Source organism: Dermacentor variabilis, chromosome 11 (assembly GCF_050947875.1).
Source record: "Dermacentor variabilis isolate Ectoservices chromosome 11, ASM5094787v1, whole genome shotgun sequence".
In the NCBI taxonomy this organism is placed as follows: Eukaryota; Metazoa; Arthropoda; class Arachnida; order Ixodida; family Ixodidae; genus Dermacentor; species Dermacentor variabilis.
The window spans coordinates 54,182,841-54,207,193 of record NC_134578.1 but is presented as its reverse complement, the minus strand read 5'-3'; the positions used below and the strand labels follow the sequence as shown (position 1 = coordinate 54,207,193).

The 24,353-nt window shown below is 44.6% G+C and overlaps 1 protein-coding gene across 1 annotated transcript; it reads left to right on the top strand.

Annotated features, from left to right (window-relative positions):
- Positions 1-957: 957 nt before the first annotated feature.
- On the top strand, positions 958-21,859 carry LOC142564452 (15-hydroxyprostaglandin dehydrogenase [NAD(+)]-like). Its single transcript, XM_075675454.1, has 7 exons — positions 958-1,295; positions 8,424-8,547; positions 15,465-15,571; positions 16,676-16,772; positions 18,060-18,136; positions 18,946-19,097; positions 21,654-21,859. The coding sequence occupies exons 1-7, from the start codon at positions 1,200-1,202 to the stop codon at positions 21,775-21,777; spliced, it is 777 nt and encodes a 258-aa protein (XP_075531569.1). The 5' UTR covers positions 958-1,199; the 3' UTR covers positions 21,778-21,859.
- Positions 21,860-24,353: the final 2,494 nt, after the last annotated feature.

Sequence of the window (24,353 nt, the reverse complement as noted above, 5' to 3'; positions counted from 1 at the left end):
TAAATAAAATGTAGTAATTAAGCAAATTCTACTTCTGGAAGCACGTATCAGTTGAGCACGGGAACACAGTTTCGTAAAGACTAATAACAGCTAATAGAAGATTAAAATAAAATTAGTTGCTGGTAAACGAGGTAAATGGCTGGGCTGATAGCTTATCTTCGCTGCTGCTGCCCAAAAAAAAAACAGAAACGAAGCCAAGTTCGACAAAGAACAAAGAGATCAATAAACGAGAGCGCTGCTACTAATCCGAAAGAGAGGATCAGATATTTCAAAATCACAAGTGCAGAAGTGCGGCGCAAAAGCCTGACGAACACTCCACTTCAGTAAACAACAGCGAAACAGGAGATGAAGTTCCGCAGGCATAACTCAAGCGGCCAGTGTGACGGAGAGACCAATGCGTTTTTCAGAATCTGCGCAGCAAGAAAGAAAACAAAACAGCGCACCAAATTCGAAAACTGTAGAAGTGCAAAACAAATGGAAAGCAGGGTGCGGCGGCTATCGTTTTTGTCACCGTGGAGTTACCTGCGCTCCTGAATCGGACGGTGCAAAACAATGGGTCCTGGTGGGCGCACTGATCCCGATTTCAAAACCGACTCAGTCCGACGTGGGATTCCGCAAACGAGCCGTCATGTCCGTGCCCCGATGGCTTTGCCCCCACCTCTCAGCGGCCCTGCTCGGCCTCCAGATAAGATTAGCCCTCTCGGGCTGCAAACTAAAATACATCAGACTGGCGTGGCGACTGGCATCAAAGCAGCAGAAGCAGAAGGAGCTAAGAAACGACATCGCGAGAACGCGTGAGTGAGAGCGTGTGGGGAGGGGGGCGTGGAGGGGGTGGGCAGTCGGAGCCATCTTCATTCCACACGCTGGCCCCCTTCTTAGGAGCGGGAAGGAAAGGGGGTGGGAAGGTGGACGGGGCAAAAAACAAGAGCGGCTTAAGCACGACCGGGAGTCGAGGACGCGCGACATTAAGGCACTATGGGGCAGGGCCTGGCGGGGGCGATGCTTGAAATAACACCACCGGCGACGCCGGCGACGAGCCTGACTAGGTAGCCGTCTCCCGGCATCTAGTCTTGCAGCGGGCGAGGAGCGAAGTCGTCGGCGTCTCGGACCGGTGTCCGAACGACTCGGTCTAGCCGCAACACCGCTCTAGCTCTTGTCTCTCCCATAGACGAGTAGGACAGGTGATCGCCTCCCCCACCATGAAAGACTTCAACGGCAAGGTGGCCCTCATCACTGGAGGTGCCATGGGTCTCGGACGAGGCATCGCCGAAGCACTGCTACAGAAGGGTTGCAAGGTGCGTCGATGACCCCCCCCGTGTGCCCTAGTTCCCGACCTCGCCGGAGCTGACCCGTTTCTATGACATCGCGGATGAGTTCATTATTGCTGACGTTTTGTTTACCGGCGCAAGCGACGTTACTTCATTGTGCTGGTCGAAAAGCCATTTCGCGAAATGATATTTTGTGACCTGCCCATGCTCATCTCAAGCGCCTGGCAAGGTCGCGGAGAATGCGAGCACAGCATGCCTGCAGTTCTGTTGCTGGCACAGGTAGTCGATCTGGTTGCGAATTGTAAACTTTATCCCAATGACGAGCCGCACTTCCATCCTGTGCGGATTACGCATGTAGAAAGCGTTAAAACATCTTCGTTGAAGTGAGTGGTCTTGCCTTAACCGCCTGGTCGATGTATTCTGTGGAGTAGCCTGTACGCCAGTTGCTCCCATTACTCGAAGAAAGCATGTATACTTCAGGGCATACATTTACAAACACTATCTCACGTTAAAACTCTTCGTAAGAGCTGATACCAGCCAGTGGTGACGGTGGAGCTATGAAGTGGAAAACCGCACTTAAAAGAATGTTTCGTGAATTCGCCTGTATATTCGGACATTTGTTTGCTTGAAGCTACCGAGGGGACTCAAATAGGTAAAGCGTGTTGGGCACCTCTAGATTACCCGCAAGGATTCATTTCTCATCACCTGGACTAGTGCATCTCAAGGCGAAAGGCTAAATGCCGTTGCACTAATGTCAACGTTTTGGTAAACTCTCGCTGCAATATACACAGCCCACTAGGTGCAAATCCTTCTGATGCCCACGACTACTGTCTTCCACGTGTGCTGGGCTTCGTGCTTAAATGTGTACTACAAATCTACATTAGAATTCAGCTGAACAACTTTTTAACATAGGCAGACTAAAAGATAGATGCAAATGCTGTTTAATTTCCCCCAGCCTTAACGGAATTTCTACGCCTCAAAACAACGTCCTCATAATATACATCGACATAATGCACCACTTTATTTTTTGGTGGAGGTGTCAACACGTATTACTTTTTCAGGTAAAGGAGAGATGAATAATTTATGACGATCGGAATTGTCTTCATTCCACTTACACTCAGTGTTCGAATAGTTCGTTGATAAGAAAAGATGCATGCCCTAATTTTGACGTTGATGCAAAAAGAAATTTGGGTAAGTGATACCTCAGTCTGACAGAAATAGCTTTGAATGAATTTTGCTTCTGGCAAAATTCCTAATATTGTTGGGTTATATTGAGAAAATGTGCAAATAATGGTTACGAATTAACAATTTTAGGAAAGAAAGATTTAAAAAAAGCTAAAAACGAGAGAAATAAGGCGCAGATGAAAGACTGATTCAGGTATTACGTTCTCCTTTGTGCTAAATGAGGAAAAGCAACTACCAGTCTATGCCTCGTAGGCAATAACTTTCCCATAAAATGGTACTTTACAATGATTGCAATCCTCAAGTTACTATGTCATACCACCCCACTCCTCCGCCCCACTTTAACCGCACTATTCGCTGGAAGGCTTCAGACACTACGTAATGATTCCAGTCTATATCGGCATATCCACTTGGATTCCTGAACATGCAGTACATCCATGTACATGCAGCGAGCCGTGCTAAGACAAAAACTAACAGCAACAGATACCAATCTTCAGTCGGCGCATGTTCAAGGTGTTTGTGCCCAATGAAGGTAAAAAAAACTAATTATTGCGCATAACCCTGCAGTTATCTCCCGCATGCATAGCCCTGCCCGAGTTCTGCAACCCTGATTCAGCCTAAAGGCCATGTCAGTCACATTCTCGTCAAACACAGCACCCTTCAAACTAGTGAAAAATGGCACGTTGTTGTTCGAAGGCGGGCCTCCTTAACTATTACTACACGTTAAGATATCGAACATCGCGGTTCTTATTTCCCATGGCTTGAGCCGCGGAGTGTCCAATGTTCTGAATTTCCCGACACGAGGTCCACCTATCCCGATTAGCATCGGCGCAGCTTGCTCTCCTGCCATCTGAGCTGCAAAGCTCGATCAGTTCTTGTTCGAGTCGACGAAGCGTACTCAACCCTGAGAGACTTAAGCGGTGCAGTCGTGGCCTCTTGTTGTGGGAAGACAAAAGGGTGGGGTGCGCGGGCATCTTGTCTCTGTGATCTTAATGGGCGCACGGTTTCTTGCCATTGTTACATTGTTCTTGCTGTTGCAAAGGCGGGAGACTGCCGCTCCGTTTAGTTCGCATTAGCCACGGTGACTCGAGACCTCGGACACGCCTTCTTCGAAAGAGAGCTCCCTTGTCGTGACTAACTGCTTACTACAGAAAGCGCGTTGCAAATTATTATAACGAGCCAATATATATCAGCAACAAATAAGCCTGAGTAGAAAGGATGCGTGTTTTTTTCTTTCTTGCGGTTCTTGACTGTTTCGATCACCGATCCTTGGTTGCCTAATTCATTGTTGAACGTCGCAATGCATGTTAATTGACGTCAATCAAAATACCTCTCCTCAATATGACATTCTCCACTCCGTAACGGTAATCTGATACAAGCACGAGCATGATACAATCATGAATTAGCGATCATTACCCGCGCTGCATCACCTTTACCGTCACACTCCACACTCAGCACGTGTGGGTCACTCATTTGCATAATCTCAGGTTGTGGCTTGTTGACCGATGAGACCATGCGAAAAAATAGACCACCGAAGTGCCATGATCTCATTCACCGAGAAAAAACATCTCCAGCAATTGAGGAATGCAGGAAAAACCGAGCGAGCCGAAGATAGGATAAAAGAATTCAACAGGAATAGAGCATCACCTAACTCGCCCTTAGTCTCATATACAATACCCAGCATGCTATATTAATGACATGTGAACTTGCCTATAATGGGAGCGCAACCAAGCAATCTACTAAGCAATCTGTACAATCTTGTCATAAAAAAACAAAAGACTGAAAAATAAAGCGCATGAACCAATAGCGGAATGTTTTTGCTTCGTAAGTCCTCTTTGACGATGGGCCGCTGCCTTCGCTACTATTGTGTCCAGCATCAGAATTGCTTGGAATTTGATCCTAATAGTACTAGCGAAACAGTAATTTGTGAATAGGAGCGAAGATTCAAGGCAGGAGTTGTGACTTGCTTACAGGATTATTGCTTAGACCCTTTCGTATTCTTAAAACACTCGTGAATTGTTACGTCCACAACATTCAGAAGAGATGGATAACAGTTTTTTTCCTGCAGCTTCGTTTAAAGCAACTTTGATTGCGTAAGTTTTGCGGCACTTCAATCTGGATGATGATTTTTTTTTTGCCCTGTGTCCACGTAACCACGGAAATTTTTCGTTATTATCTAACAAATGTCGTCACGAGTTCACACTTGTCCTGTTTTTGCGGTTGTCTTCTCAACGTTTGAGTCACATCAAATCAATGTATGAACCTACCAATCCAGCAGTGTGCGTGTTACATAGAGCATTTGCTCGCCAAGAACATGTCATTCAACTACAATGCAATGCATCCATACGTCTCAAAGAAAGAGAAATGGTGATACAGACAGCTGCTAAGGAAAATTCAGCTTTCTTCAGTTCGGTAACATAGTAAACTCTATGAATACAACGTCGCACTGCGGTTTCTATGTGTGCAACAGGACCATGACTATCCGATCACTAAAAGACGAATGTCATTCAGATTGACCTTTCTTGATGTGCTGCCATGAAACTGCGTTAACACCGAGGTCTCATATAAATATACCACTCTGTTAGTAAGTGCCAGTGAAATCATTTCTAACAGTGCTTCCTTCCATCGTGAGTGTTGTTAAACTGTCCACCAAACTTCTTCCGCCAGTTTCAAAGCGAAGGCATGCGTTCATTCCAGTCTGCACTCACAAAATACTTTCTGACGGCGATGAACACCATTTGATTTTTTTGTGAAAGCAAACGCGTGTTGAAGTTTTCCAACTTCTTCAAACCAAGACACCGTCATGGCGACATACATTTTGGCATTCAATTCTCCTGGCGTTTTTGCAACTATTTTGCATTACGCAATGCTGAGACACGCGTTAGTGCACCAACAAAAAAGATCGTGGTCTGGCCGAGCATGTACTACTCGGGCAGCAGCAATTGTTGTTTGCCGGAGCTTTGCCAAGTATTTCGCATTGCTCCCTTCTGAAGCGTTCGTATGAGTAATATCACTAATAATGAACCTGAAGTCTTCCTGCGTCGTCATATTTCGTCTGCCAGGCGCTTTCACAAAGGTCTTCTAATCTTTGTTATCAAGCATCATATTTAGTCTCCGAAATTTTGTCATTTCTTTTGTTCCACTACAATAGTTTTAGCAGTCTAATAACTTTTCAAGCTTATATTACCATGAGGACTGAAAAGTTAGCACAAATGCCTATTTCAAGCCATGGCATGCGCATACGTGACACGTTTTGTAATTTATAATAAAGTTACGGAAATATTAATCGATGATAAACATCTAACTACGGTTGTCAAACAAATCTTGTACAAAAAGATGTGCTATTGCTTGCCTTTTGCTTTGCGTTTCTTTTAGTTTCTTCTAGTGTAGTTTCTAGTATCCTCTGATATCTTGTAATGCCTAATAGTGTTTTATATACGGTCATCAGTGCCAAAAGTCGTTACTTAATATCGATGCCATAATAAGCAACTCTAGGCTTTTTTGTAACATGATTTGGTACACTGCCACTATGAGATTTTTCAGGGGCTCTGTCAAGCTGCCTACAGCAGCTTTCATCTGAAAACCTTCCGGTGTTTCTCCTGGAGAAATAGGTTGCCTTGACCAGAATAATAATGTTCTACAATTGCTTAAATAGAAGGCGGAAAATCAATCAAACGTGATTGGTGGTAGGCTTTATCAAGAAATTGAGCCTGTATCCTTTATCACGCGAGTAATTTATCGGTGAATAAGTTATGAAGCTCGGTCTTGGTTTAGTATAGCGCAGTAGTTCCACTTTAGTGAGTAACTTTATGTCAAAGTTCCTGCAAACTGCGTTCCAGCTTGATTAAGTGGAAGTTTTTACACTCGATCCGATTACGACGCAGTTTCAAAAAGACTGCATACTGGAAAATGTGTTTCAACAAAATTTCGATGCCAAAGGTAACTTTCAAGATTCGCATACCTATGCCGATTTTCTTATGTACCACATACCCTCCAGCACACGGTGTTGGTGTGGTTACACCGCGAGAAAAACAATCAATGAAGCTTCACAACTGCAACAATCCATCGAAGAAACGTGGGAGGCAATGTTGACGGCACAGAGCCTCGAGGATAAACAAAGTCTGGTGGACCGGGCCAGGGCCATGGTATTAGCCAAAGACTTTCTGGACTGAGAAAGCCGCCCACCTAGGCCGAAGAACGAACACTTTGTCGCTGTTTCGCACAATAGACGATAATTCCTCCTCCTCCTCCTGTACAGGTGCTTATAGAAAACAACTGAAGTCATAAAAGTGCACAAGAGAAAAAATGAATACATTTGCGAAGAGCCTAAAAGATGCATGAAACGTTGCGCAAACCAAGGTTTAAATACTTCGTCATTGTTTGAAAACCGTTCCGAATGACTCTGCTGGGCAGAGTACGAAGCCTGAGCTTACTTCGCGAAGATATTAGGGAACGAGACGCGAAAAGCAGAGACGTTAACCGAAAGACAAAATGCAACATGCAATTTGATTCTGTAGCAAGTTATTGTCGTCGCGTAAGCGAGAATCTCTCGGTGTTTGGTTGCCCGCGGTCTTCTTACACCAGTTTGTTTTCCTGGTCGTAAGGCCGTAATGACTGAGACACGAAACACAGTTATATTACATAGCTTGTGAACGCCGTGTGCTTTAATTTTCGGTGATGGATTCCTTTAAACCAAAGCTGCAAGCACGCTGAGGATGCACCTTAATAAATATTCCTAGTTATCATCATTTTTGGCACGCATAGGCACTACACCATTGCGCAACCATTCATCTACAAAGACGTTGTTTGCGTTATCTTGTTCCCATACAATCACGTACATTCGTTACTTGTAAATTTTAGAGATTATTCCGACGTAACTTGTGAATGGTGTAAGGCAGAAACATAAATATTGCACGAGATTTCACGTGGAACATGACAAAAACTCGCACAATTTTAGACATAATCTTTAGAGACATAGAGGTTTTGAGCCATCTTACTAAAGCTTCGCTCACGAAGATTTTAACATGTGCGGTACATCTTCGTAATTATGTTTTCAGTTGCAACCAAGAACGCTGAATTCTAAAGATATCGTCATTTCGTCGCGGACAGGTGATCAAAACAGGGAACGTGCGCAATGTTTCTCTTTTATGTTAATTCTCCTCGTCTTATACGGCGCTGTATATTCGTATATTCGAATAATTTTTGCGTTGTCCGTACGGGGATGACCTGAACTTCCGGACGCGGCCACATGTTCGTTGTTGTATGCTATGTTGCTCATTTCCTTTCGCGGTGCGCACCTATTATGTGATGACCTTTGTGATTTTGAATATTCACTGACACATTTCCACCCTCTCCCATGCTAAATCTCCTTTGCATGCTTTCATTACTGCGGCGTCATCCTTCTCGGCACTTATACGATGTTATGATTGAGAAAGTAGCCGCATACGTTCATCGGACGTTCATCAGGGTTATACGGAGTGTCGTAACAGCTTCATTGCAAGCCGGCGTCGTCTCTTGACGTCCCGACTAACCCTCGGGGTGTCCCAGCATCATTCTGCGCAATATCCGAACTCAGTTTTGTTTATTTTCACATTTTATTAGTTCGAACTTGCAACAGCTCCACCCTCACACCACCTACTTCCGCGCGCGCACGCGCACACGCACATACACAGCACACAGGCACACGCATGCAGAACAAGCATGCACTCACGGAGACATCCCTAGTAGATGAGCGCTTGCGCATTAGAATGTTTGTGTACTTTTTCACTGTTGTGAACATGCTCATTTTGTGTATAAGTTCCACACTCGGATACCTTCAGCAATTCAAATGCCGTCATTCGATTTGCACAGGAACCGCACACCCATAAGAGATGTATGCCAGAGCCTCTTATCTGGGCTCCTGTCGCTTCTCTTCTTTGTGCCGGTTATGTAAAAAAATAGCAACCCTGGTTGGTGCCTGTCCGTTGCCCGCAGGTGTCCATACTTGACATCGACGAAGCTATGGGCAAGCAGACGGCCGCCGACATGGTGAAGAAGTTTCCCAACTCTAACTGCGTATTCTACAAATGTGACGTAAGCAACGATGCCCAGCTTGAAGGTAACGTAACATGTTGCTGTGACTTATGCGTCTATGTAGTTAGGCACACCCCTTAGCAAACTTCAGCAAATTTGGCGATGCCGCATGGCATAGAAAGCATGTGTAATTAGCACAGTAAGCGTACCTTAATTCTCTATCTTATCCCTATTTTTTCTCAACCGTAAATCTCAAGCACATTTTCATAAACTACGACATCATTACGCGAATGACGGCCGCTCCCAAATGCGCGTGACAAAAGCACATGGTTCATAGCTCGTTTTTGTATTGACTAAAAGTTATAGATGCTTCAAAAACCTCCCCTCAATTTTACATCAATGCAAGAACTTTTACAACTTCCCAAAATCTCTGCTACGACAGTCTTTAGTACAGATGAAGCATACTGTCTTATCTCTTCTTTTTTTCTCTCTTTTTAGTTGTATCTCATGATAAAACATACATTTTACTTGCTAACGTCATTTCTGAAGTTCAGGGTAGCAAAAATAAATACATTCAGTTATTTCTTGCACCTTAAAGTTGCTGATGTCGTAAATTTTAAATGTGTGTGTCATTCTACTGCAATCATCTTTGTCTTGAGTTATCAAGTTATGCATATATTTTGCGGCTTTGCTGTGTCTGCCTTGTACCGAGGTTGCCTGTGTCTGTCTCCGCCGAGCTGTCTATGCAGCTTTTCTCACAAATGACTAGCCAGAAGCAATGGCAAACGCAGAGAATGCAAATGGCGAAAATAAATGCAGTGAAGCTTGAGGGATGCACAAAACAGTAACTGACGTTTCTGGTGTTGTTTCGGTGTCTAGTAAGCTATGAGCCGGTAACCACTGTGTTCACCCTATATGCATGAACATTCGTCCCAGGACTCGAGGTTGCACTTTGAACGCGATGCCTTTCATTCTTCTTGGGGTTATTGCTGCTCAGATAGTTAACGATTCTGAAAATCACTGGAATTTCAGAAATTATTAAAAAACATATATATCCTGCGCAACGTCAGAACAACGTTATATCTCATTTGTAGAAATGGAGATAAATTATTACACAGAGCGCTAAACCCGATTCCGTCATATTTCTTGTTTTTCAATAAATCGGGCTCGTGGGTTAAAGATCCGCTATTTTGATTGATAACCCGCGATTGTGTTTGACCTATAAAAGGGCCTACAAGTTTCTTGCTCAAACCGATTTCCTAAATGTCACAGGCAAGACGGCACGTCATTTGCGTCGTAAGGATTTCAAAACAACAAACAGAGCTGCACCTGCCACATTGGATGCAATGCCTTCAAGGACTTTTCATTCTATGCAGCAATTGTTCGCGAAGAAAGACTCCCATTTCGCTTTTGTAAGTAGGTCAGTACGTCTACTCTGAAAATGATCTCCATTCATCTATTGCGTGCGTATCAACGTGCCGTGAAACGCAAGTGATTCGTCAAATACCCTCCCCCCTCTATTTCGTTCAACGGAATAATACCTGACTCTTTAGGAACTGCAAATAATAAAAGAACAAAAAGAAAAACTGAAAAGTTTCAGAAAGCAAAATCGTGCACAACGACCTTCCTTGTAACAAGTTGTGCAAGCGGTATTAGGGGAACACGCGGCATTCGGTATATAGGTCATTGATTGCGGACTTTGCAACATTACGCTGATCAAAGTTTCATCTGATGGGTTCTCTTCCCATGCCCGCGCAAGGCTTCACTTAGGGGAGAGGGTTACAACATTACCGAATATCGCTCGGAAATCACACATAAACGTTCTGAAATGAAATGCATACAGGCGAAGAAAGCTAGGCCCCACGTCACTCAGAAGAAAACCTTTGTCAACAACCGATTTCCTGCTCCAAAGCTGCTCGAGCTGTTATGAAAAGTAACGAAAACTAACCCGCCAAGAGATGAAAACGAAAGGATGAAAGTGAGTGGCGTGACAGCGGGCAGACAGCGATAACCGGCAGCTGCCGGGCGATGCATATTCAGGAGCAGTTTCTCCGAAAGGTGTGGTCCTGCCGGAAACGGAAGTGAAGCACTGTGAGGCTCAGCGCGCATTTATTTATTCTGTGCAGCCAATGGATGTGGGCTAAGCAGACAGATCGTGCAGGGTAAGCAAGGTCTGATGCGGACAACTAAGCAGAGACAGAGCTACCTCTATAAATTGTATGCTATTTCAAAACGAGAGCGACGCATAACTGCGTAGAATATTAATTAAAAAAGCCATAAGAGAAAACGCCCGAACATAGTATACAGTGTGATACCTTTGCAATGCGACACTGCAGTTGCGCCAAAGGACCGTTAACGAATAACAAACAAAGATAACGAGTTAGACGCAAACGCAAGTGCTCAATCACAAACTTCTGCGATATCTGTCGGACCAGACAATAACCCTTTTGTAACCGGGCCGCACGCGGATTAAAGGAGCCGCCACCCGGGATCGCTGGACCGCGAAACAGAAAAGGCCGTGAATCACGGCACTGCGCACGGCGCGGACAACAAATACACGCGAGGAACGCCGCACGTCGCGATTATGTGGGGCGCCGCTGAAAAGACCGCGCGTCTCAGGGCCGACTCGCGGTCGCGCGCCTTCCCTGCGACCGGCGGCACATCGCCTTCCGCTGGCTACACAGGAGCGGATTAGAAAGGGAACCCTCCGCGGCCCGCTCCTCTCGAAAGCCACGCGAAACTCTGGGGAAGCGGACTTCAAAGAAGGTGGGGGAGGAGGAGACGTTCCTGTGACGTCACGCTTCGCCGCGACTACACCCTTTCTTGCCATACTCTCTCCCCCCGGTTACCCACACTCCCCTAGCGCTGCGACTAGTGCGTCGGTGGCAACGCGCCAGCGGTGGCGTGTGTGACCTGCCCGCAGCTTCCTCCGTGGCTTCGGCGGCGCGCTCTTTTCGCAAATAACCCGCCCGCGCGGCGTGCTGCCCCGTTAATCGTCCCCGCTCGCGAAAGTGCACTGCTGCACCCCGCGCTTGGCTCCGGGAGCTCGCAGTGTATGTAATTGCTTCCGTAAAACGGCAGCTGCATAAAGCGTACGTTACGTACCGCCGCCTTCTGGGCCTCGCGTCTCCCGGGGTTGTATATATATATATATATATATATATATATATATATATATATATATATATATATATATATATATATATATATATATATATATACGCGTGCTTTGCTTATCACGCTGTTCGCATAACGTGCTGTTTTATTCCGGCTGAAAGGAGCGCCGTGAGGTTAGCAAGACCACCCGCGGATGCCTCTTACGGCGTCGACATCTGTCTGCGTCAACGGCGTGGATATCGCGACTTGATAGATTGTAAAAAACGCTCGTCCACCTAGATCTTCCCGACGGTCGTTTCAATGTGGGTTTGTCGCTATGGCATCATGCGGTGCTCTAGTAGCACAAGCAACAACGCGGGCACAAGAAGACGCAAACTAACACACATAGCGTTAACTATAAACAATATTTTCCGAAAACAGCCGCCCTTGTACACACCCCCCTCCCTAACGGGACCTAATCACATGCGCAAACCTATAACAGCACACCTGATAAATCTATTACACAGAATGGTTATCAAGGTTTATTAGATAACCGCTCTTTGTAATAGTTTTATCATGTATGTTAGCACTTTTACCATGCATAATGTTTATCATATATATAGGCGGACAAAGTAACGAGCTATCGCGCAAGATTCACAGTTTTGCCATTTGTACGGAATTTGCACGACACCAAGACAGTGAGAATGGTGGCGTTTGTGCGCATATTTTGAAGGGCACGGTAATCAATGCTGTAGCGGACGAAGACTACTCTGTGCGCATGGCGAAGTTGCTATTGAGAAAAATGATGCCATTAGTTCAGAAGAAAGTGATCTAGATGGAAGTGTGTGCGGTAGAAACCTGCTTTTCTCGCACTAAATCAGTTTGAAGCCGGTGAAGTTGCTGAACTCTCTACATTTTGATTACTTTCTTTAAAGAAATTTCTCATCAGCGTTCCCGTAAAGCGTGCATTAGTTTTCGCTGTGAGCGAGTTCTGCGAACTCCCTCAGAGCTCTTTTTCTTCTCCCTCTCCTCTTTATCGCTTTCTATATTAACGTGTTCTCTAACAAAAATAAGGAATTGGTGGCATTGCGTTTCGCTCATCTGCGTCTGTGCTCCTTTCATTGTAACTGTTTGCCAGTGTAAAGCTCAGCCCAAGGTAATCACTATCTGGAATTTGCTGACCTGAACCTGGACAATCATTTATGGGCACGTAAAAGCGGAGACGTCACGATTACGTTGGACATCTTGGAGTTCTTTGAAAAAAATTAAGTTTACTCGTGGAATTTTAAGCGTCAGAACGACAGATCCGATTATGAGGCGCGCCATTGTCGGGAATCGAGATTAACATAGTCAAGGGCGACGATCCTGAGGTCGATGCCTGGACTACGACGATGGTGCGGCCATCGGGAGTACCCGCGCTAGCTCTACCTTTGCTGCAGCATTGTGCGCCTTGCCTTGTAGATATATTCTTTGTGTATAAATTATCCCTGTAACGTCTTTGGTGGAAGTGATCTTACCACGTGAGTTTGACTTCCCTGATTTGGGGGCGATATACATATATAGGTGCCTCAGTCGGTCAATTGAAGAATCTCCTTACAGATAACATAAGCGCACGAAGTAAGTTATGTTAACTGCAACGCTTTGCACAATAGATTCCTTTTAAGTGAGCGCATGTGCACTTAATCAGTTGAGGAAATACGTCTGCTGTAAGTTCGCAGTTCTTAAAGATCAATTTATATGCAAATGTATACCTGCGAAAACCGAAGACGGCTGGAAGAGTAACAATACCCTTAGTTTGTAATTTACGGCTAAGTGAAAGAATAGAGCCGTTAACAACCACCGCGATTGAAAATCTAGGCACGCTAGAAAGGCGACCAGGACATTAAGACGTTCACAAAAATAAGTTAAGGCAGTTAAGAAACAAAGTGAGATGTAAAAGAGAAACAAATATTGATAGCTCCCTCTAAAGTCGTTGTTTACCGCTGATTTCGCACCTCCCGCGAAGCGAAAGGAAGAAATATTCTTCAGACTTATCGCGATTGAAAATCTATGCACGCCAGAAAGGCGACAAGGCAGTTACAATGGTCAAAGAGATCGGTAGTTAAGGAACTAAGTCAGAGGCGCCTCGCGAGCGCTTTGCGTGCGGCGACGTTTCGGAGCGGAAGCGCGCGGAGACGCACACTACATCGTCCTTCTCTAAAGCAGGTCGAAGTCGTTATTGAGGACGTTGAGGCATCGGCGGCGGAAGACCACAGCTCCCGGCACCAGGGCAAAGCAATAAATTGATGTCGAGATAAGCTAGCGACGCAGGCGCTGGCGCAACCCATCTCGAACCCCTACGGGGCCCCATGCCTGGCGTTTAAGCCGCATGGGTTGTGCGGGACGCGGTGAAATTCCTTCTCGCTTGCTTTGTTTGAGTGTTTCTTTGTGTGATTGTTTTTTTTAATTGTTACATTGTGCCTTCTGGCTTACTTGCAGCCGTAAGCTCCGGCAGAGGTGTTATGCCCGTGATTTTGGGGTCGCTGGTTAGATTCGAACTCGCGCTACGATGATTGTTCGGATAACGTGGCAGGCACAAACGAGCATCGGAGGTGTATACTTCATTAAAAGACGCCTGCTGAGCATTAGGCATCCCCCACACATAACTACGTTATGTTTATTATAACAAAGAATTGTGTTAGTTTTAGCGAGTCGCAACCTGTTAGCTCTAGAAGAAAGCTAACGCTTAATTGTTTCGGTATACTGATATGATCTGGACCGGTTGAGGTGGGTCTTCGCCGTAAGAATCAGGAGGTGGCGACGAAGGAGGGCATCGTGATGATGAAAAAATAGGAAGAATGTTTTCGCTTCAGGGGTACATGGCTGTGATTCTATCTGAGTGTCGAGCGAGTCTGCCTAACACGGGGCCCAAGACAGCATTAAATAACCCCTCCCGTATACAGCCCATACAATAGGTGGAGAGGTCACCGCTGAAAGGATAATTCAATTATCGCGGTCTCGTCGCAGTCGATGTCTGCTTGGGCTTGCGCCATGGAGGTGTCCGTGCTTTCGTGTCCAGCACAGTCTTGCGTCCTCTTGTCAAGTTGTGAAGTCGGTGGGCTCCTTCCCTTCGTGTCCTGCTGGTTACCTGCGTCAGCTCAGGGCGTGGCAGCGGCCAAGCACGGGTCACGCTTCCTCGGGAAGAAGGGCAATTATTATTTCCACGCGGGCAAGCGAGCTTGAACGTTTCCCACACTTGAGAGGTCGAATTTCAGGCCGATCATAACAATACGCAGAAATTTGTTACGATCTTAAATGTTTTCTATACTCGCTTCTACGGTAATTTGCGCCGAGGTCGTTGTCAATAAAGATACCGAAAAAAATTGCGCATAATTTGCGAAGCCATGTAAACATGGTCGTTTCTCATCACGTAAACCCGTGTTTCTGGTCACGTTCGGAAGAATAACAAAACTATGAAGGCAAATGCATGTCGTGATAAAGTTTACTTAATGGTGACTATGGTCACAACATGTAATGAATATTTAATAGATTGGGCTCGTGTACATATACATCCCTGTTGAGATCGCTAACTCCCATTTCTCCTTAAAAGCATACTTTTCAAAAAGAACTCCAGCTAAGTAGGTTGTGCAAAAAAGAACAAAATGCAGAGTGACTAAGTGCGTAAGGATGTTACGTGGCTTAATATGCTTTACCACAAATAGTATTAACTTAAGCCTAAAAGTAGTTAGCATCATAGTGGTATCGAACAGCCTCGCTAGCGCTGGTAAAGGGGATGACAAAACAAACACTTCAATTCGCACTCAGAGAATGCACAATTAAACCTCGGCGCTGTTGTTGTTTATGAATGAAGAGCTGGCTACGCACCTAACATCAGATGTGTACCTAAGGGGTTTTTATATTTTGCAGATGGCTTCAAGAAGACCAAGAACCACTTTGGAGTTATTAATATCGTCGTCAACAATGCCGGCATTGCTGGTGAAGACAACTGGCGAAAAGTCTTCGCCGTGAATATTGTGAGTTTGCTGTAACACATTACCGTACCAATGGTGTTAAAATGCCACTATCATTATTGAACATGATTATGCAGATAAGTGTTTGTTTTTTGCTCACTGATAACTGAAATACGAAGATATCAATTTATTTAGTGCTGTTCCATCTGGGTGAGCGTTGGCTTACAAGTCAGCGCTCGGAAATGCGAGCAGGAAATTTACATCGAAAGTGACTGGAATCTGGCGCAGACATCGACATATAGTTGTTGCGAAAAGCATACTAACTCTTCACGTAGCCGTATATACCAGGTATTCTTTTTTTATTACGGCATACATAAAAATGTTCTTTTGACAGATATTGCCATGCGATCACATCAAGCTGAACAACTTGAAGAGGTCTACATCGCTTTCACGACAAGTCATAATGTCACTGTAGCTAAATAACAAAGTTGCATAAATTCATTTTGTTAACATTCACACAGCACCAATATCCCAACTGTGGTATTGAAGCAAAAGAGCAATGAAATCATTTCCACCCGCAGAAATCAAGTGCTTAGCGGTAACTTAGACAAGCGCGAAACAGAGCTAACCTCCAAGAGAAGTCTCAGATCACGTCCAGAAGAATAAAAGCTATTAAAGTGAACGCACGTAAAAATATCATATAAACTATCAAAGTGAATGTTCTGTAAGGAATAACTATAGTAACTACAGTCACAAGCAAGAGCACATCGGCATCTTCGGATGACGAATAGTTCTTTATATATATATATATATATATATATATATATATATATATATATATATATATATATATATATATATATATATATATAGATTTAAAAGCATGGCTGCAAATAAGCCTCCCGTAAATAAAGCTGAGTTCACCACATAGCATTCTCGCGGTCAGTGCAGAAACAAACACGACACAGATCTCCCTTAGCTATATATGTACGTGTGGCAGCGTGCTAATACTTTAACTCGGCTTGACGTGTTCTTTGCAGTAGTGGCACTATCGTCTCTATGAAAAACACTTTTCGGAATGATGGGTCTTTCTGAGAAAGCACCACCTGCGCTGCTGTCAAATCATAAATATTTCAGCTTTATTTCTTTGTTCTCGGCGCAATCTAGGAAGCTTATTACTCCGGCATCCTCCTCGGGATGAAATACATGGACAAATCTAAAGGTGGAAAAGGAGGACACATCGTCAACGTCTCATCGGTATCAGGTATGCGTCATTGATTGACCCCCTAATTGCTGGCTGAACAGCATCGTAAAAGACATTATTTCATATTCACCAGTTCTGAAAAAACGAGAGCATTATTGAATGAAAAAACCTCGGGAAATCCTAACAAATTCTGTCAACATTGATTTGGGGCAACGGATGCCATTCTCTTGAAGGCTACGTTAATTGCAACATAAAATTGTGGATTCATTTTCTGACCTGAGATTCCGAAGTTTTAAACGCAAAAGGATTACGTAAAAGAAAAGTCGGTACAACATGGCCAATTTTTTCCTCATAAGTTGCAGCTGCCATTGGCTTTTAATGCAACTGCAGCACACTGAAGCTATAGGTTTGATTTTTGTCATTCTGCACCTCGACAATTAATGATACAGGTGCATAGTTTCCTCATATTCTTCTTCAAAGTGCGACTTTATGTTGTTCCTTATGACAAAACTACAACATAGGTAAGAACAGCAGGAACATGCGCATAATTTATGACAGCTATGTAATTCTATGGAGTCCGCATTTGTTCTGTACTGCGAATACATGAAATTTATAGACATATATATATATATATATATATATATATATATATATATATATATATATATATATATATATATAACCTTCCGTTCATGTTTTATATTGCTTTAAGCGATATGCATACGTAAGAACTACCTCTTTATATATTAACTATGATCTGCTGATACCTGTATGTTCTTGTGGAGCCCTCAATTTTTTTCTGGCGTGTAATTAATTTTCGTCCATCTTGTAGCCCATTCGACACAATAATTCCATTCACACCATAGAACAAGTTTATTATAATATCAGCACTCAAATCTTTCATAAAAAACGTTGGAGATTCTTCTGTACCGCCACGCAATATCTCGCAGAAGTGAGGCAGCAGGGTAACCTATTGTTTACAATTATTAAATTCTGATTACGGTTGCTTTGTGTCAGTTCTTACATGCAATTGGGCACTTTTTGAATCTGAATTGTCAACATGAGTTGTTCATTATTTATTTCCATCATGCTTTCAAACCCATTTCCTTACTGGCAAACTGTTACGCTATATGCGATGGTGTAACCAGAACTGTTCTTTTAAAGAAAGAATCTCTCTCATCCTCCAAATCAGACTGGGATTTGCTGCCAACGAAATAATTTTTCATCGTGCATTAAGGCCATTGAAAAAAAGGGGTCCAGCGTTGTATGAAAGCGGGTCCAGGGTTGTATGAAAAAAAGGGGTCCAGCGACAGTTTCACATGCCAGAGTACTTTCCTTTCCTTCCAGGTATTTACGTGCTTCCGGAGCTGCCTGCGTTCATCACATCCCAAGCCGCCATCGTCACCATGACCAGATGCTTCGGGGTAAGCCGTTTGACTCTTCCGAATTAAATTATGCATAACATGGTGGCGCACTGTGTTTCCGGTAAAAAAAATCGCGCCTTCTGTTGAGAAACACATGCTTTCACTCACGGGACAATACAAACTGCCAGAGCCGAATCTGGAAGTTCCCAGGACGTTATACTGTGCTGTAAACAAAGTGAAAGAAAACAAACACATGAAGTGCTGCCTGAGAAGTGGTTGACAACTAGAGGATATTTATTGAAGCTGAGAGCAATATGTACCACATTTTCCACCCAAACGTAAAAGCAAGGGCTCATTATTGGATATGAACGCGAGAAGATCCCGCATGGTAAAATTAAGCAGGAAAGACTGCCTTACAAACACATCACGCTTCTGTTGCTTCTGGTTCAAGATTATTTTTTTAAGCAAGAAGGAGAGCACTTCAATGCGTACTTCGCGTAGCTGCTCGTTATTTCAGTGCCACCTGTGGGTATGACCTGAAAAATTGCCCCACGTTCCCAACTGTGAACTTTAACGACTGGCTGCGCAATACATAGCCACAAAGTACAAGGAATGAGGATGTACGATGCATGAGTGTGTGTACGAAATAGTCGCAATTGTTTCGATTATGTCTTTCCCGTGCTCCGGAAGATTCTGCAGGTTTTCGTGACGTTGCAGAATCACGAACGAGCGTACGGTGAAGGTCAGTAAACGAGGGTCAGCGAACAACAGTCTAGTTGCGAAAAATGCGCGGTGCATCACGTGTTTTCTCAAATTACAAAGACAAGCGATAACGTGTCCTTCCTGGCACACCTGCTGCTCATTCGCAGACCGACATGTACTTCAGCCGCACCGGTGTCAAGGTTCACTGCATCTGCCCGGACCCCATCGATACCAGGCTGTGGGCCCAGCTGTCAGACTACTGTCGAATGTCAGAGGACACCGTTGAATACGCCCACGTCTACGACACCCGCATCCAGCAGTACGTTTGTAATGTTGCTGCATCTCACATGTTATCATTTATTGCACGCGATTGCAAGCATATCGGAGAATATTGGTCAGGTGGTTCCGCGAAAAATTCATCGAAAAAGTTTCCTGTCCAGTTAAGTTCAGAGCATACCTTTCGATATCTTATACACCCGGGAGAAGAAAGCAGAGGGACAAGGGCTTGCGCAATAAGGCTGGTTTTCTCCTCAGCCTGCGAATGTAACTTGAAGTTTAGGACTACAGTCCAAACTTGGCATTGCGAACTTTTCGGTGCACTCGTCAATATTAATTTATGCGCGTTAATTACGAAGAAGGGCTGTTTATTACAGCGGCCCTGTGTTCTGTATGGTTTTGCTCAACGGTGTCAAATGGTTTTAAAAGAAAGAACAAAAGTGAAAGCGGTCGAAAATGCATCTTACCACAGATGACAACCGAGCCTGCATTAGGTGTGTGGTGCTTTACCAATTACCAATATTACCAATTATATTACCAATTACCAATACCAATTACCAATACCGTCGCGGCCATGTTCCCGTACACTATATTATTTATTATTATGCTATATTATCATTATATATTACTACATAATATTATATACTCTATGGTAGACTATACTAGTATACTATACCATATATTATTACTATATACAATATCATACTATCTTATTTCATTACGTTTATTTATGTTAGTTCACTTAGTTATCCTTAGTTTCGCTGGCTTCACTGTCTGTTGCTTTATATTACAGAACATTGGTGCATTCCACTGCCATTTCAATCCTATTTTAACTTTTCGCACAGGGCACAATATTTCCACATGTGTTCCGCATATTCTTCCCGGGGAAGCGGCATTCGATTGACTAGGAGCCTGTACCACTGCCTTACAAGCATATTGCAAAGCCGAAGGAAGATGAGCCTGATCTGTAAATGTTCTCATGCCACAGAGGAGAGGAAAGCTTGTACTCAGCGTACCTAGAAATGCAGAACGCGAGGCGAGCGAGACCCGTGAGGGTCCGCTCGGAGCTGAACTGAATGGGCAGCACAGTTTTAAAAAAATCTTCCTTCTCGAAAGGACCCAGTTATCAATTACGATTACATTGTCATATGAAAAAGACGCACTCGAAAACATCCTCGGAAACTTTAACCACTGTGGTAATAAGGCTTGAAGTTCACGAGCCGCTTTACTAGTTAAGCGGGACCCCATTGAAATAATCAAACCTCTAAGGCACATACGCCGTTATTGCCACAGTGGTGAAATTTGTCAAAGATGTTCCCAACTGGCTTTTTTTTTCGAACGTCAACAAAACTTCAATTGACAACTGCGTCTTGTCGAGATTTAATTTGCCAACTGCGGTGCTATTCAATTACGCAGCGACGAGCGGTTGCTCACCGATAGAGGGCGGTAGGAGTATCGAGAGCCTCGTGTTCCACATTGCCGGGTGCGCCTTATAGATATGCAGGCGTAAGCGTGTACAGCTGAGCACTAGGCGTGGCATTCAATACCCGGCTGTTACTGATGACTCGCAACAACAATTGAGCGCTAAATCATTCGTGTGCGTCATTCAGTCCAGGGTAACGATAACCACGAGATCAAAATGGGACGAACTCCTCCAAAGCTATATGCTGTTTGGTCGTTTTATCCGTTGCTTGCGAATATATTGTTTGGTATTCCCAATGAATATAGTGCGTAAAGATAGTGTGTCATACCAAGGTCTTCGAGGTTGTTCCGGAACGCATTAATAAGCATCCACAGTACGTTATGATAACCGATGATGATTCGCACCGGCGAGGTGCCAAATATGGGCACCAAATATGCGATGCTAATTAGCCTGCAGGCTAATTATCATCGCATACTTGGTGCCCATATTTTGAGCACAAAAGTTGCCCCGAAGCCTCTCTTGTGCACTTTATGCCTCAACGAGCCCCCGAAAGCTCGAAAGCGCGAAAGCATGTAATAGCCGTGGTTAGCTGTAGCGAACAGTCAGTGAAGCTTTCTTACAGTGAAACCCTCGCTGACTTTCCTAATCGTGGTTAGAACAGCTCCTGTCACGAGGAATGGGCGAGCGCTTCGCGTCGCGTATATCGCACGTACGCGCGAAGCCGCGTTCCCGCGAAACCAAGAGTGCGCGCGCCGGTTTCCATTAGGTCATGCTCGCAGGAGTGAAACGCGAAAAGTGATAACCAACCTTAACCCTGTCTTTTGGTCATCCTTCTATAAGAATACACCTTCCCACAACATTTTTTCTCCTCGAAAAACATCACCGTCGTCCCCGTGACGTCACTGCGCGGAAGTTATACAGTGTGATTTTGCAGGAAGTGCTGTTAACGGTGTAGCGTGTGGACATAAAGACGGCGTCGCATTAAAGTTGTCACCGGTACGATGCACAGAGCAAACAGTGCATGACATCCCACGTTGCATGTGTGGCGATAAAGAGAATATAACGTATTCCGTTTAGTTTTTGCACCGTGTAAGTAAAGGCTTCACGAAATTTTTCACTTCTCGTACATTTCCCCAAATGCGTTACATTTGCATATGCATTCTTTATCTTCTCCAGGCCCGTTGTAGTGGCACTCGCTATCGTTCAACTCCTGGAGGACGAACGCAACGGCGGCATCATGCTGTGCCTGCACAAGATTGGCAACAAGTACCACGAGTTCCCGGCCCTGCCGAATCCATGAACGACCCTCTCTTACAATTTCCATACGACCACGTTGTTCCTTTTAGTCACCTTTCAGCAATAAAACTGCCACTTGTCCATGACGTCGAGACCGCCAAGACCTCCTCACTATCGTCGTTGCGTCCTTGAAAAAATTTTGAAACAGGCATTTTTTGAAGTGTTTCTAGACCCTTCCACAACCCGTATTTTAAAGAAGTAATCAGGGTGATCAGCCCTTATTTTAGTTCAGAACGAGCTGACAGAATTAGGGATTAAAAGATTTAGAGAAGCGTTCTGACGTCTTCGTGCGTTAGCGAACGTTCACGAAATTGTCAAACGTCTCAAGAGTCCAGACGTGAACTCCCGGAAGGGAAACGGTGCCGAAAGGATGAGAACTGTCGGTGTCTTTTCTGTCCATGTCTTCAGAGGTGCCCTGAGCCACAGCTCGGACCGCGAAGTTGCTTTTTTCTCAAACGCGCCTTTTTTTTTTCAAATAGAGATCTTCTCCTCAACCGTTTCAAAGGTGCCACCGACTGGCATATCTCGTCAGGAGCAAGATTGTCATAGGCGGCTCCTATTGGCCAACAGCTGCCAGGGCAGGCTCCAGTTATACTCGCGCTCAAGGCGAAGGCATATGCCTAAATGGTGCTGTTTTCATGGATCTGGAAAAGCACCGGTGTTCGCAGCGGTGTCTGGCCGACACCTTCCGTGTCGATAGAAGATGTTGACGCTACAGCTGCCGTTGTCATGCAGCTGCAGTCGCCAAGCTTTTGTGAACGTTACCACACGCAGCTTCTGTTTCACTGTGTCAGCGGAAGAGAGACCACTCAATGTTACGGGGAGTTATTAACCGCTCACTATAATCTAGAGGTGAAGGTTGCAACTGACAGCTCCAGCCGCTCCTGCACGAAATGCACAACCTGGTGGCCGACGCGAGAACCATTGGCGAGCTGTGATGCGAGTCACCGATGTATTTGCACGATCGAAACCAAGGCCGTGATAATGTAAAACTGTTCCAATGTGTTTTTATTCCGAATCCACCACCAACCCTGCGTGACGGGTCAAAATATGCAAGATCCCGCCCATTTGGGCGCGGCGACCGGCCGTATGGGCTGCGCGCGAGCCATTTTTACCTACCTTGTACGTATGGAAAATGGCGAATTTTGAATAAAGATAGATTACAACAGTTTTGCGTTATCACGGCCCAGGCTACGCACAGATGACGTTACAAAGCACGGATGGGAAGACGCAAAACGTGTGGGCCGGCCACCACCACCGGCACCGCCCCGCTCCCTCCGAACAAAGGACGTTGCATATCACTCAAGGAGCCAGACTTCCGCAAAACCGCAATCATCTCCCTTTACCAGTGAGTTATCTTAATACGGAATCATTGCTTGCTCGCTCTAATGCTCCACTTGCGGTTTTAATAAGCAACATTCACGACGTACAGCGTTATGAACAAAACTTGTCAACGTTGTCAATATATTCGGATGTTAAGATCGATGGCGAACACAACTGTTCATTCATTGTTCTGAAACTATTCCAAAAGTATTCCAGATTCGATTCCCTTCGAGGTGCAGGGTTGCGCTTGTGCGACGTGAAATCGTGTGGCCCCGAGCACGGCACAATGCCGGCAACTGCTTAAAAAATGCGGCCAAGTCGCAGAGACCTTACGTCGAACCATGACGTAGCTTCTGTTCCACTCAGATTTCTGAAGTCTGTGGGAGAGGTAGCCATAAATAGCCTCTACGGCAAAAAACGCTACGAGCGACGATGGAATTTGTTTAAGGAAATCCGTGAGACCGACATTCCCAAACCTATTCAGCGCCACCGGTCACTGCATTAGTACAATGGACGAGGATGCTTACGTAGATCGAAAGAGCACGGGTTGCCACAAGTTCTGGCATCCCTAAAACGCGTCCTGACCCACCGTTTTCAACACCAATTTCATGACTGCTTTCTTGATTCTTTATTACTTTCTTATTTGCCTTATTTTCTGGCTGAAACCGCGAAATGTGCTTAATCTTTCGAGCCCAGTGATTCTTCTTGAGATCATAACGCTTTACAGCGAATATTCGACACGACAAAGAACCAAAGCAGAAAATGCCCTAGCAAATCAGAGTGCCAGCAACTCGAATTGCCCAATTTATGTCCGATTAGTGTTGTAGGTGATTCTCTCGATCCAAAATGAGAAAAATTCTACAGGTCATCGGATGCTGAGATTTGGTGTCTGAGTCGCATTTTTGAAGCAATTAGTGAAACAATCATGGACGGCCTTTGCGGGTGCGATGACGCTATATACAATATCCTTTATGTGTTATGATGTTTATTCTGTTTATGTGTTATGACAAAGTCTCAACACCACCGTCGGTCAAAAGCATCAAACTGCCACGATTCTAGATCAGTTCCAGTTTCAAGTTCAGTTTATTATCCATTTAACAAGCATTCATTGCATGGAGGTAGTATGCAGGCGAGGATGCTGAAGTCAACGACTGGAACAGATGCCTCAGTTCAAGCAAATATGTTGTAGAAGACGTGGGTTAACGCAGCAAAATTTAAAAAAGTACAAAGGAAACAAATTAACGTGCCAAATGCAAT

Coding starts and splice junctions, on each gene's coding strand:
- LOC142564452 (XM_075675454.1), top strand. CDS start 1,200: ATGAAAGACTTCAACGGCAAGGTGGCCCTCATCACTGGAGGTGCCATG. Junction 15,572..16,675: donor AAGTCTTCGCCGTGAATATT/GTGAGTTTGCTG, acceptor GGCGCAATCTAG/GAAGCTTATTACTCCGGCAT. Junction 18,137..18,945: donor CCATGACCAGATGCTTCGGG/GTAAGCCGTTTG, acceptor GCTCATTCGCAG/ACCGACATGTACTTCAGCCG.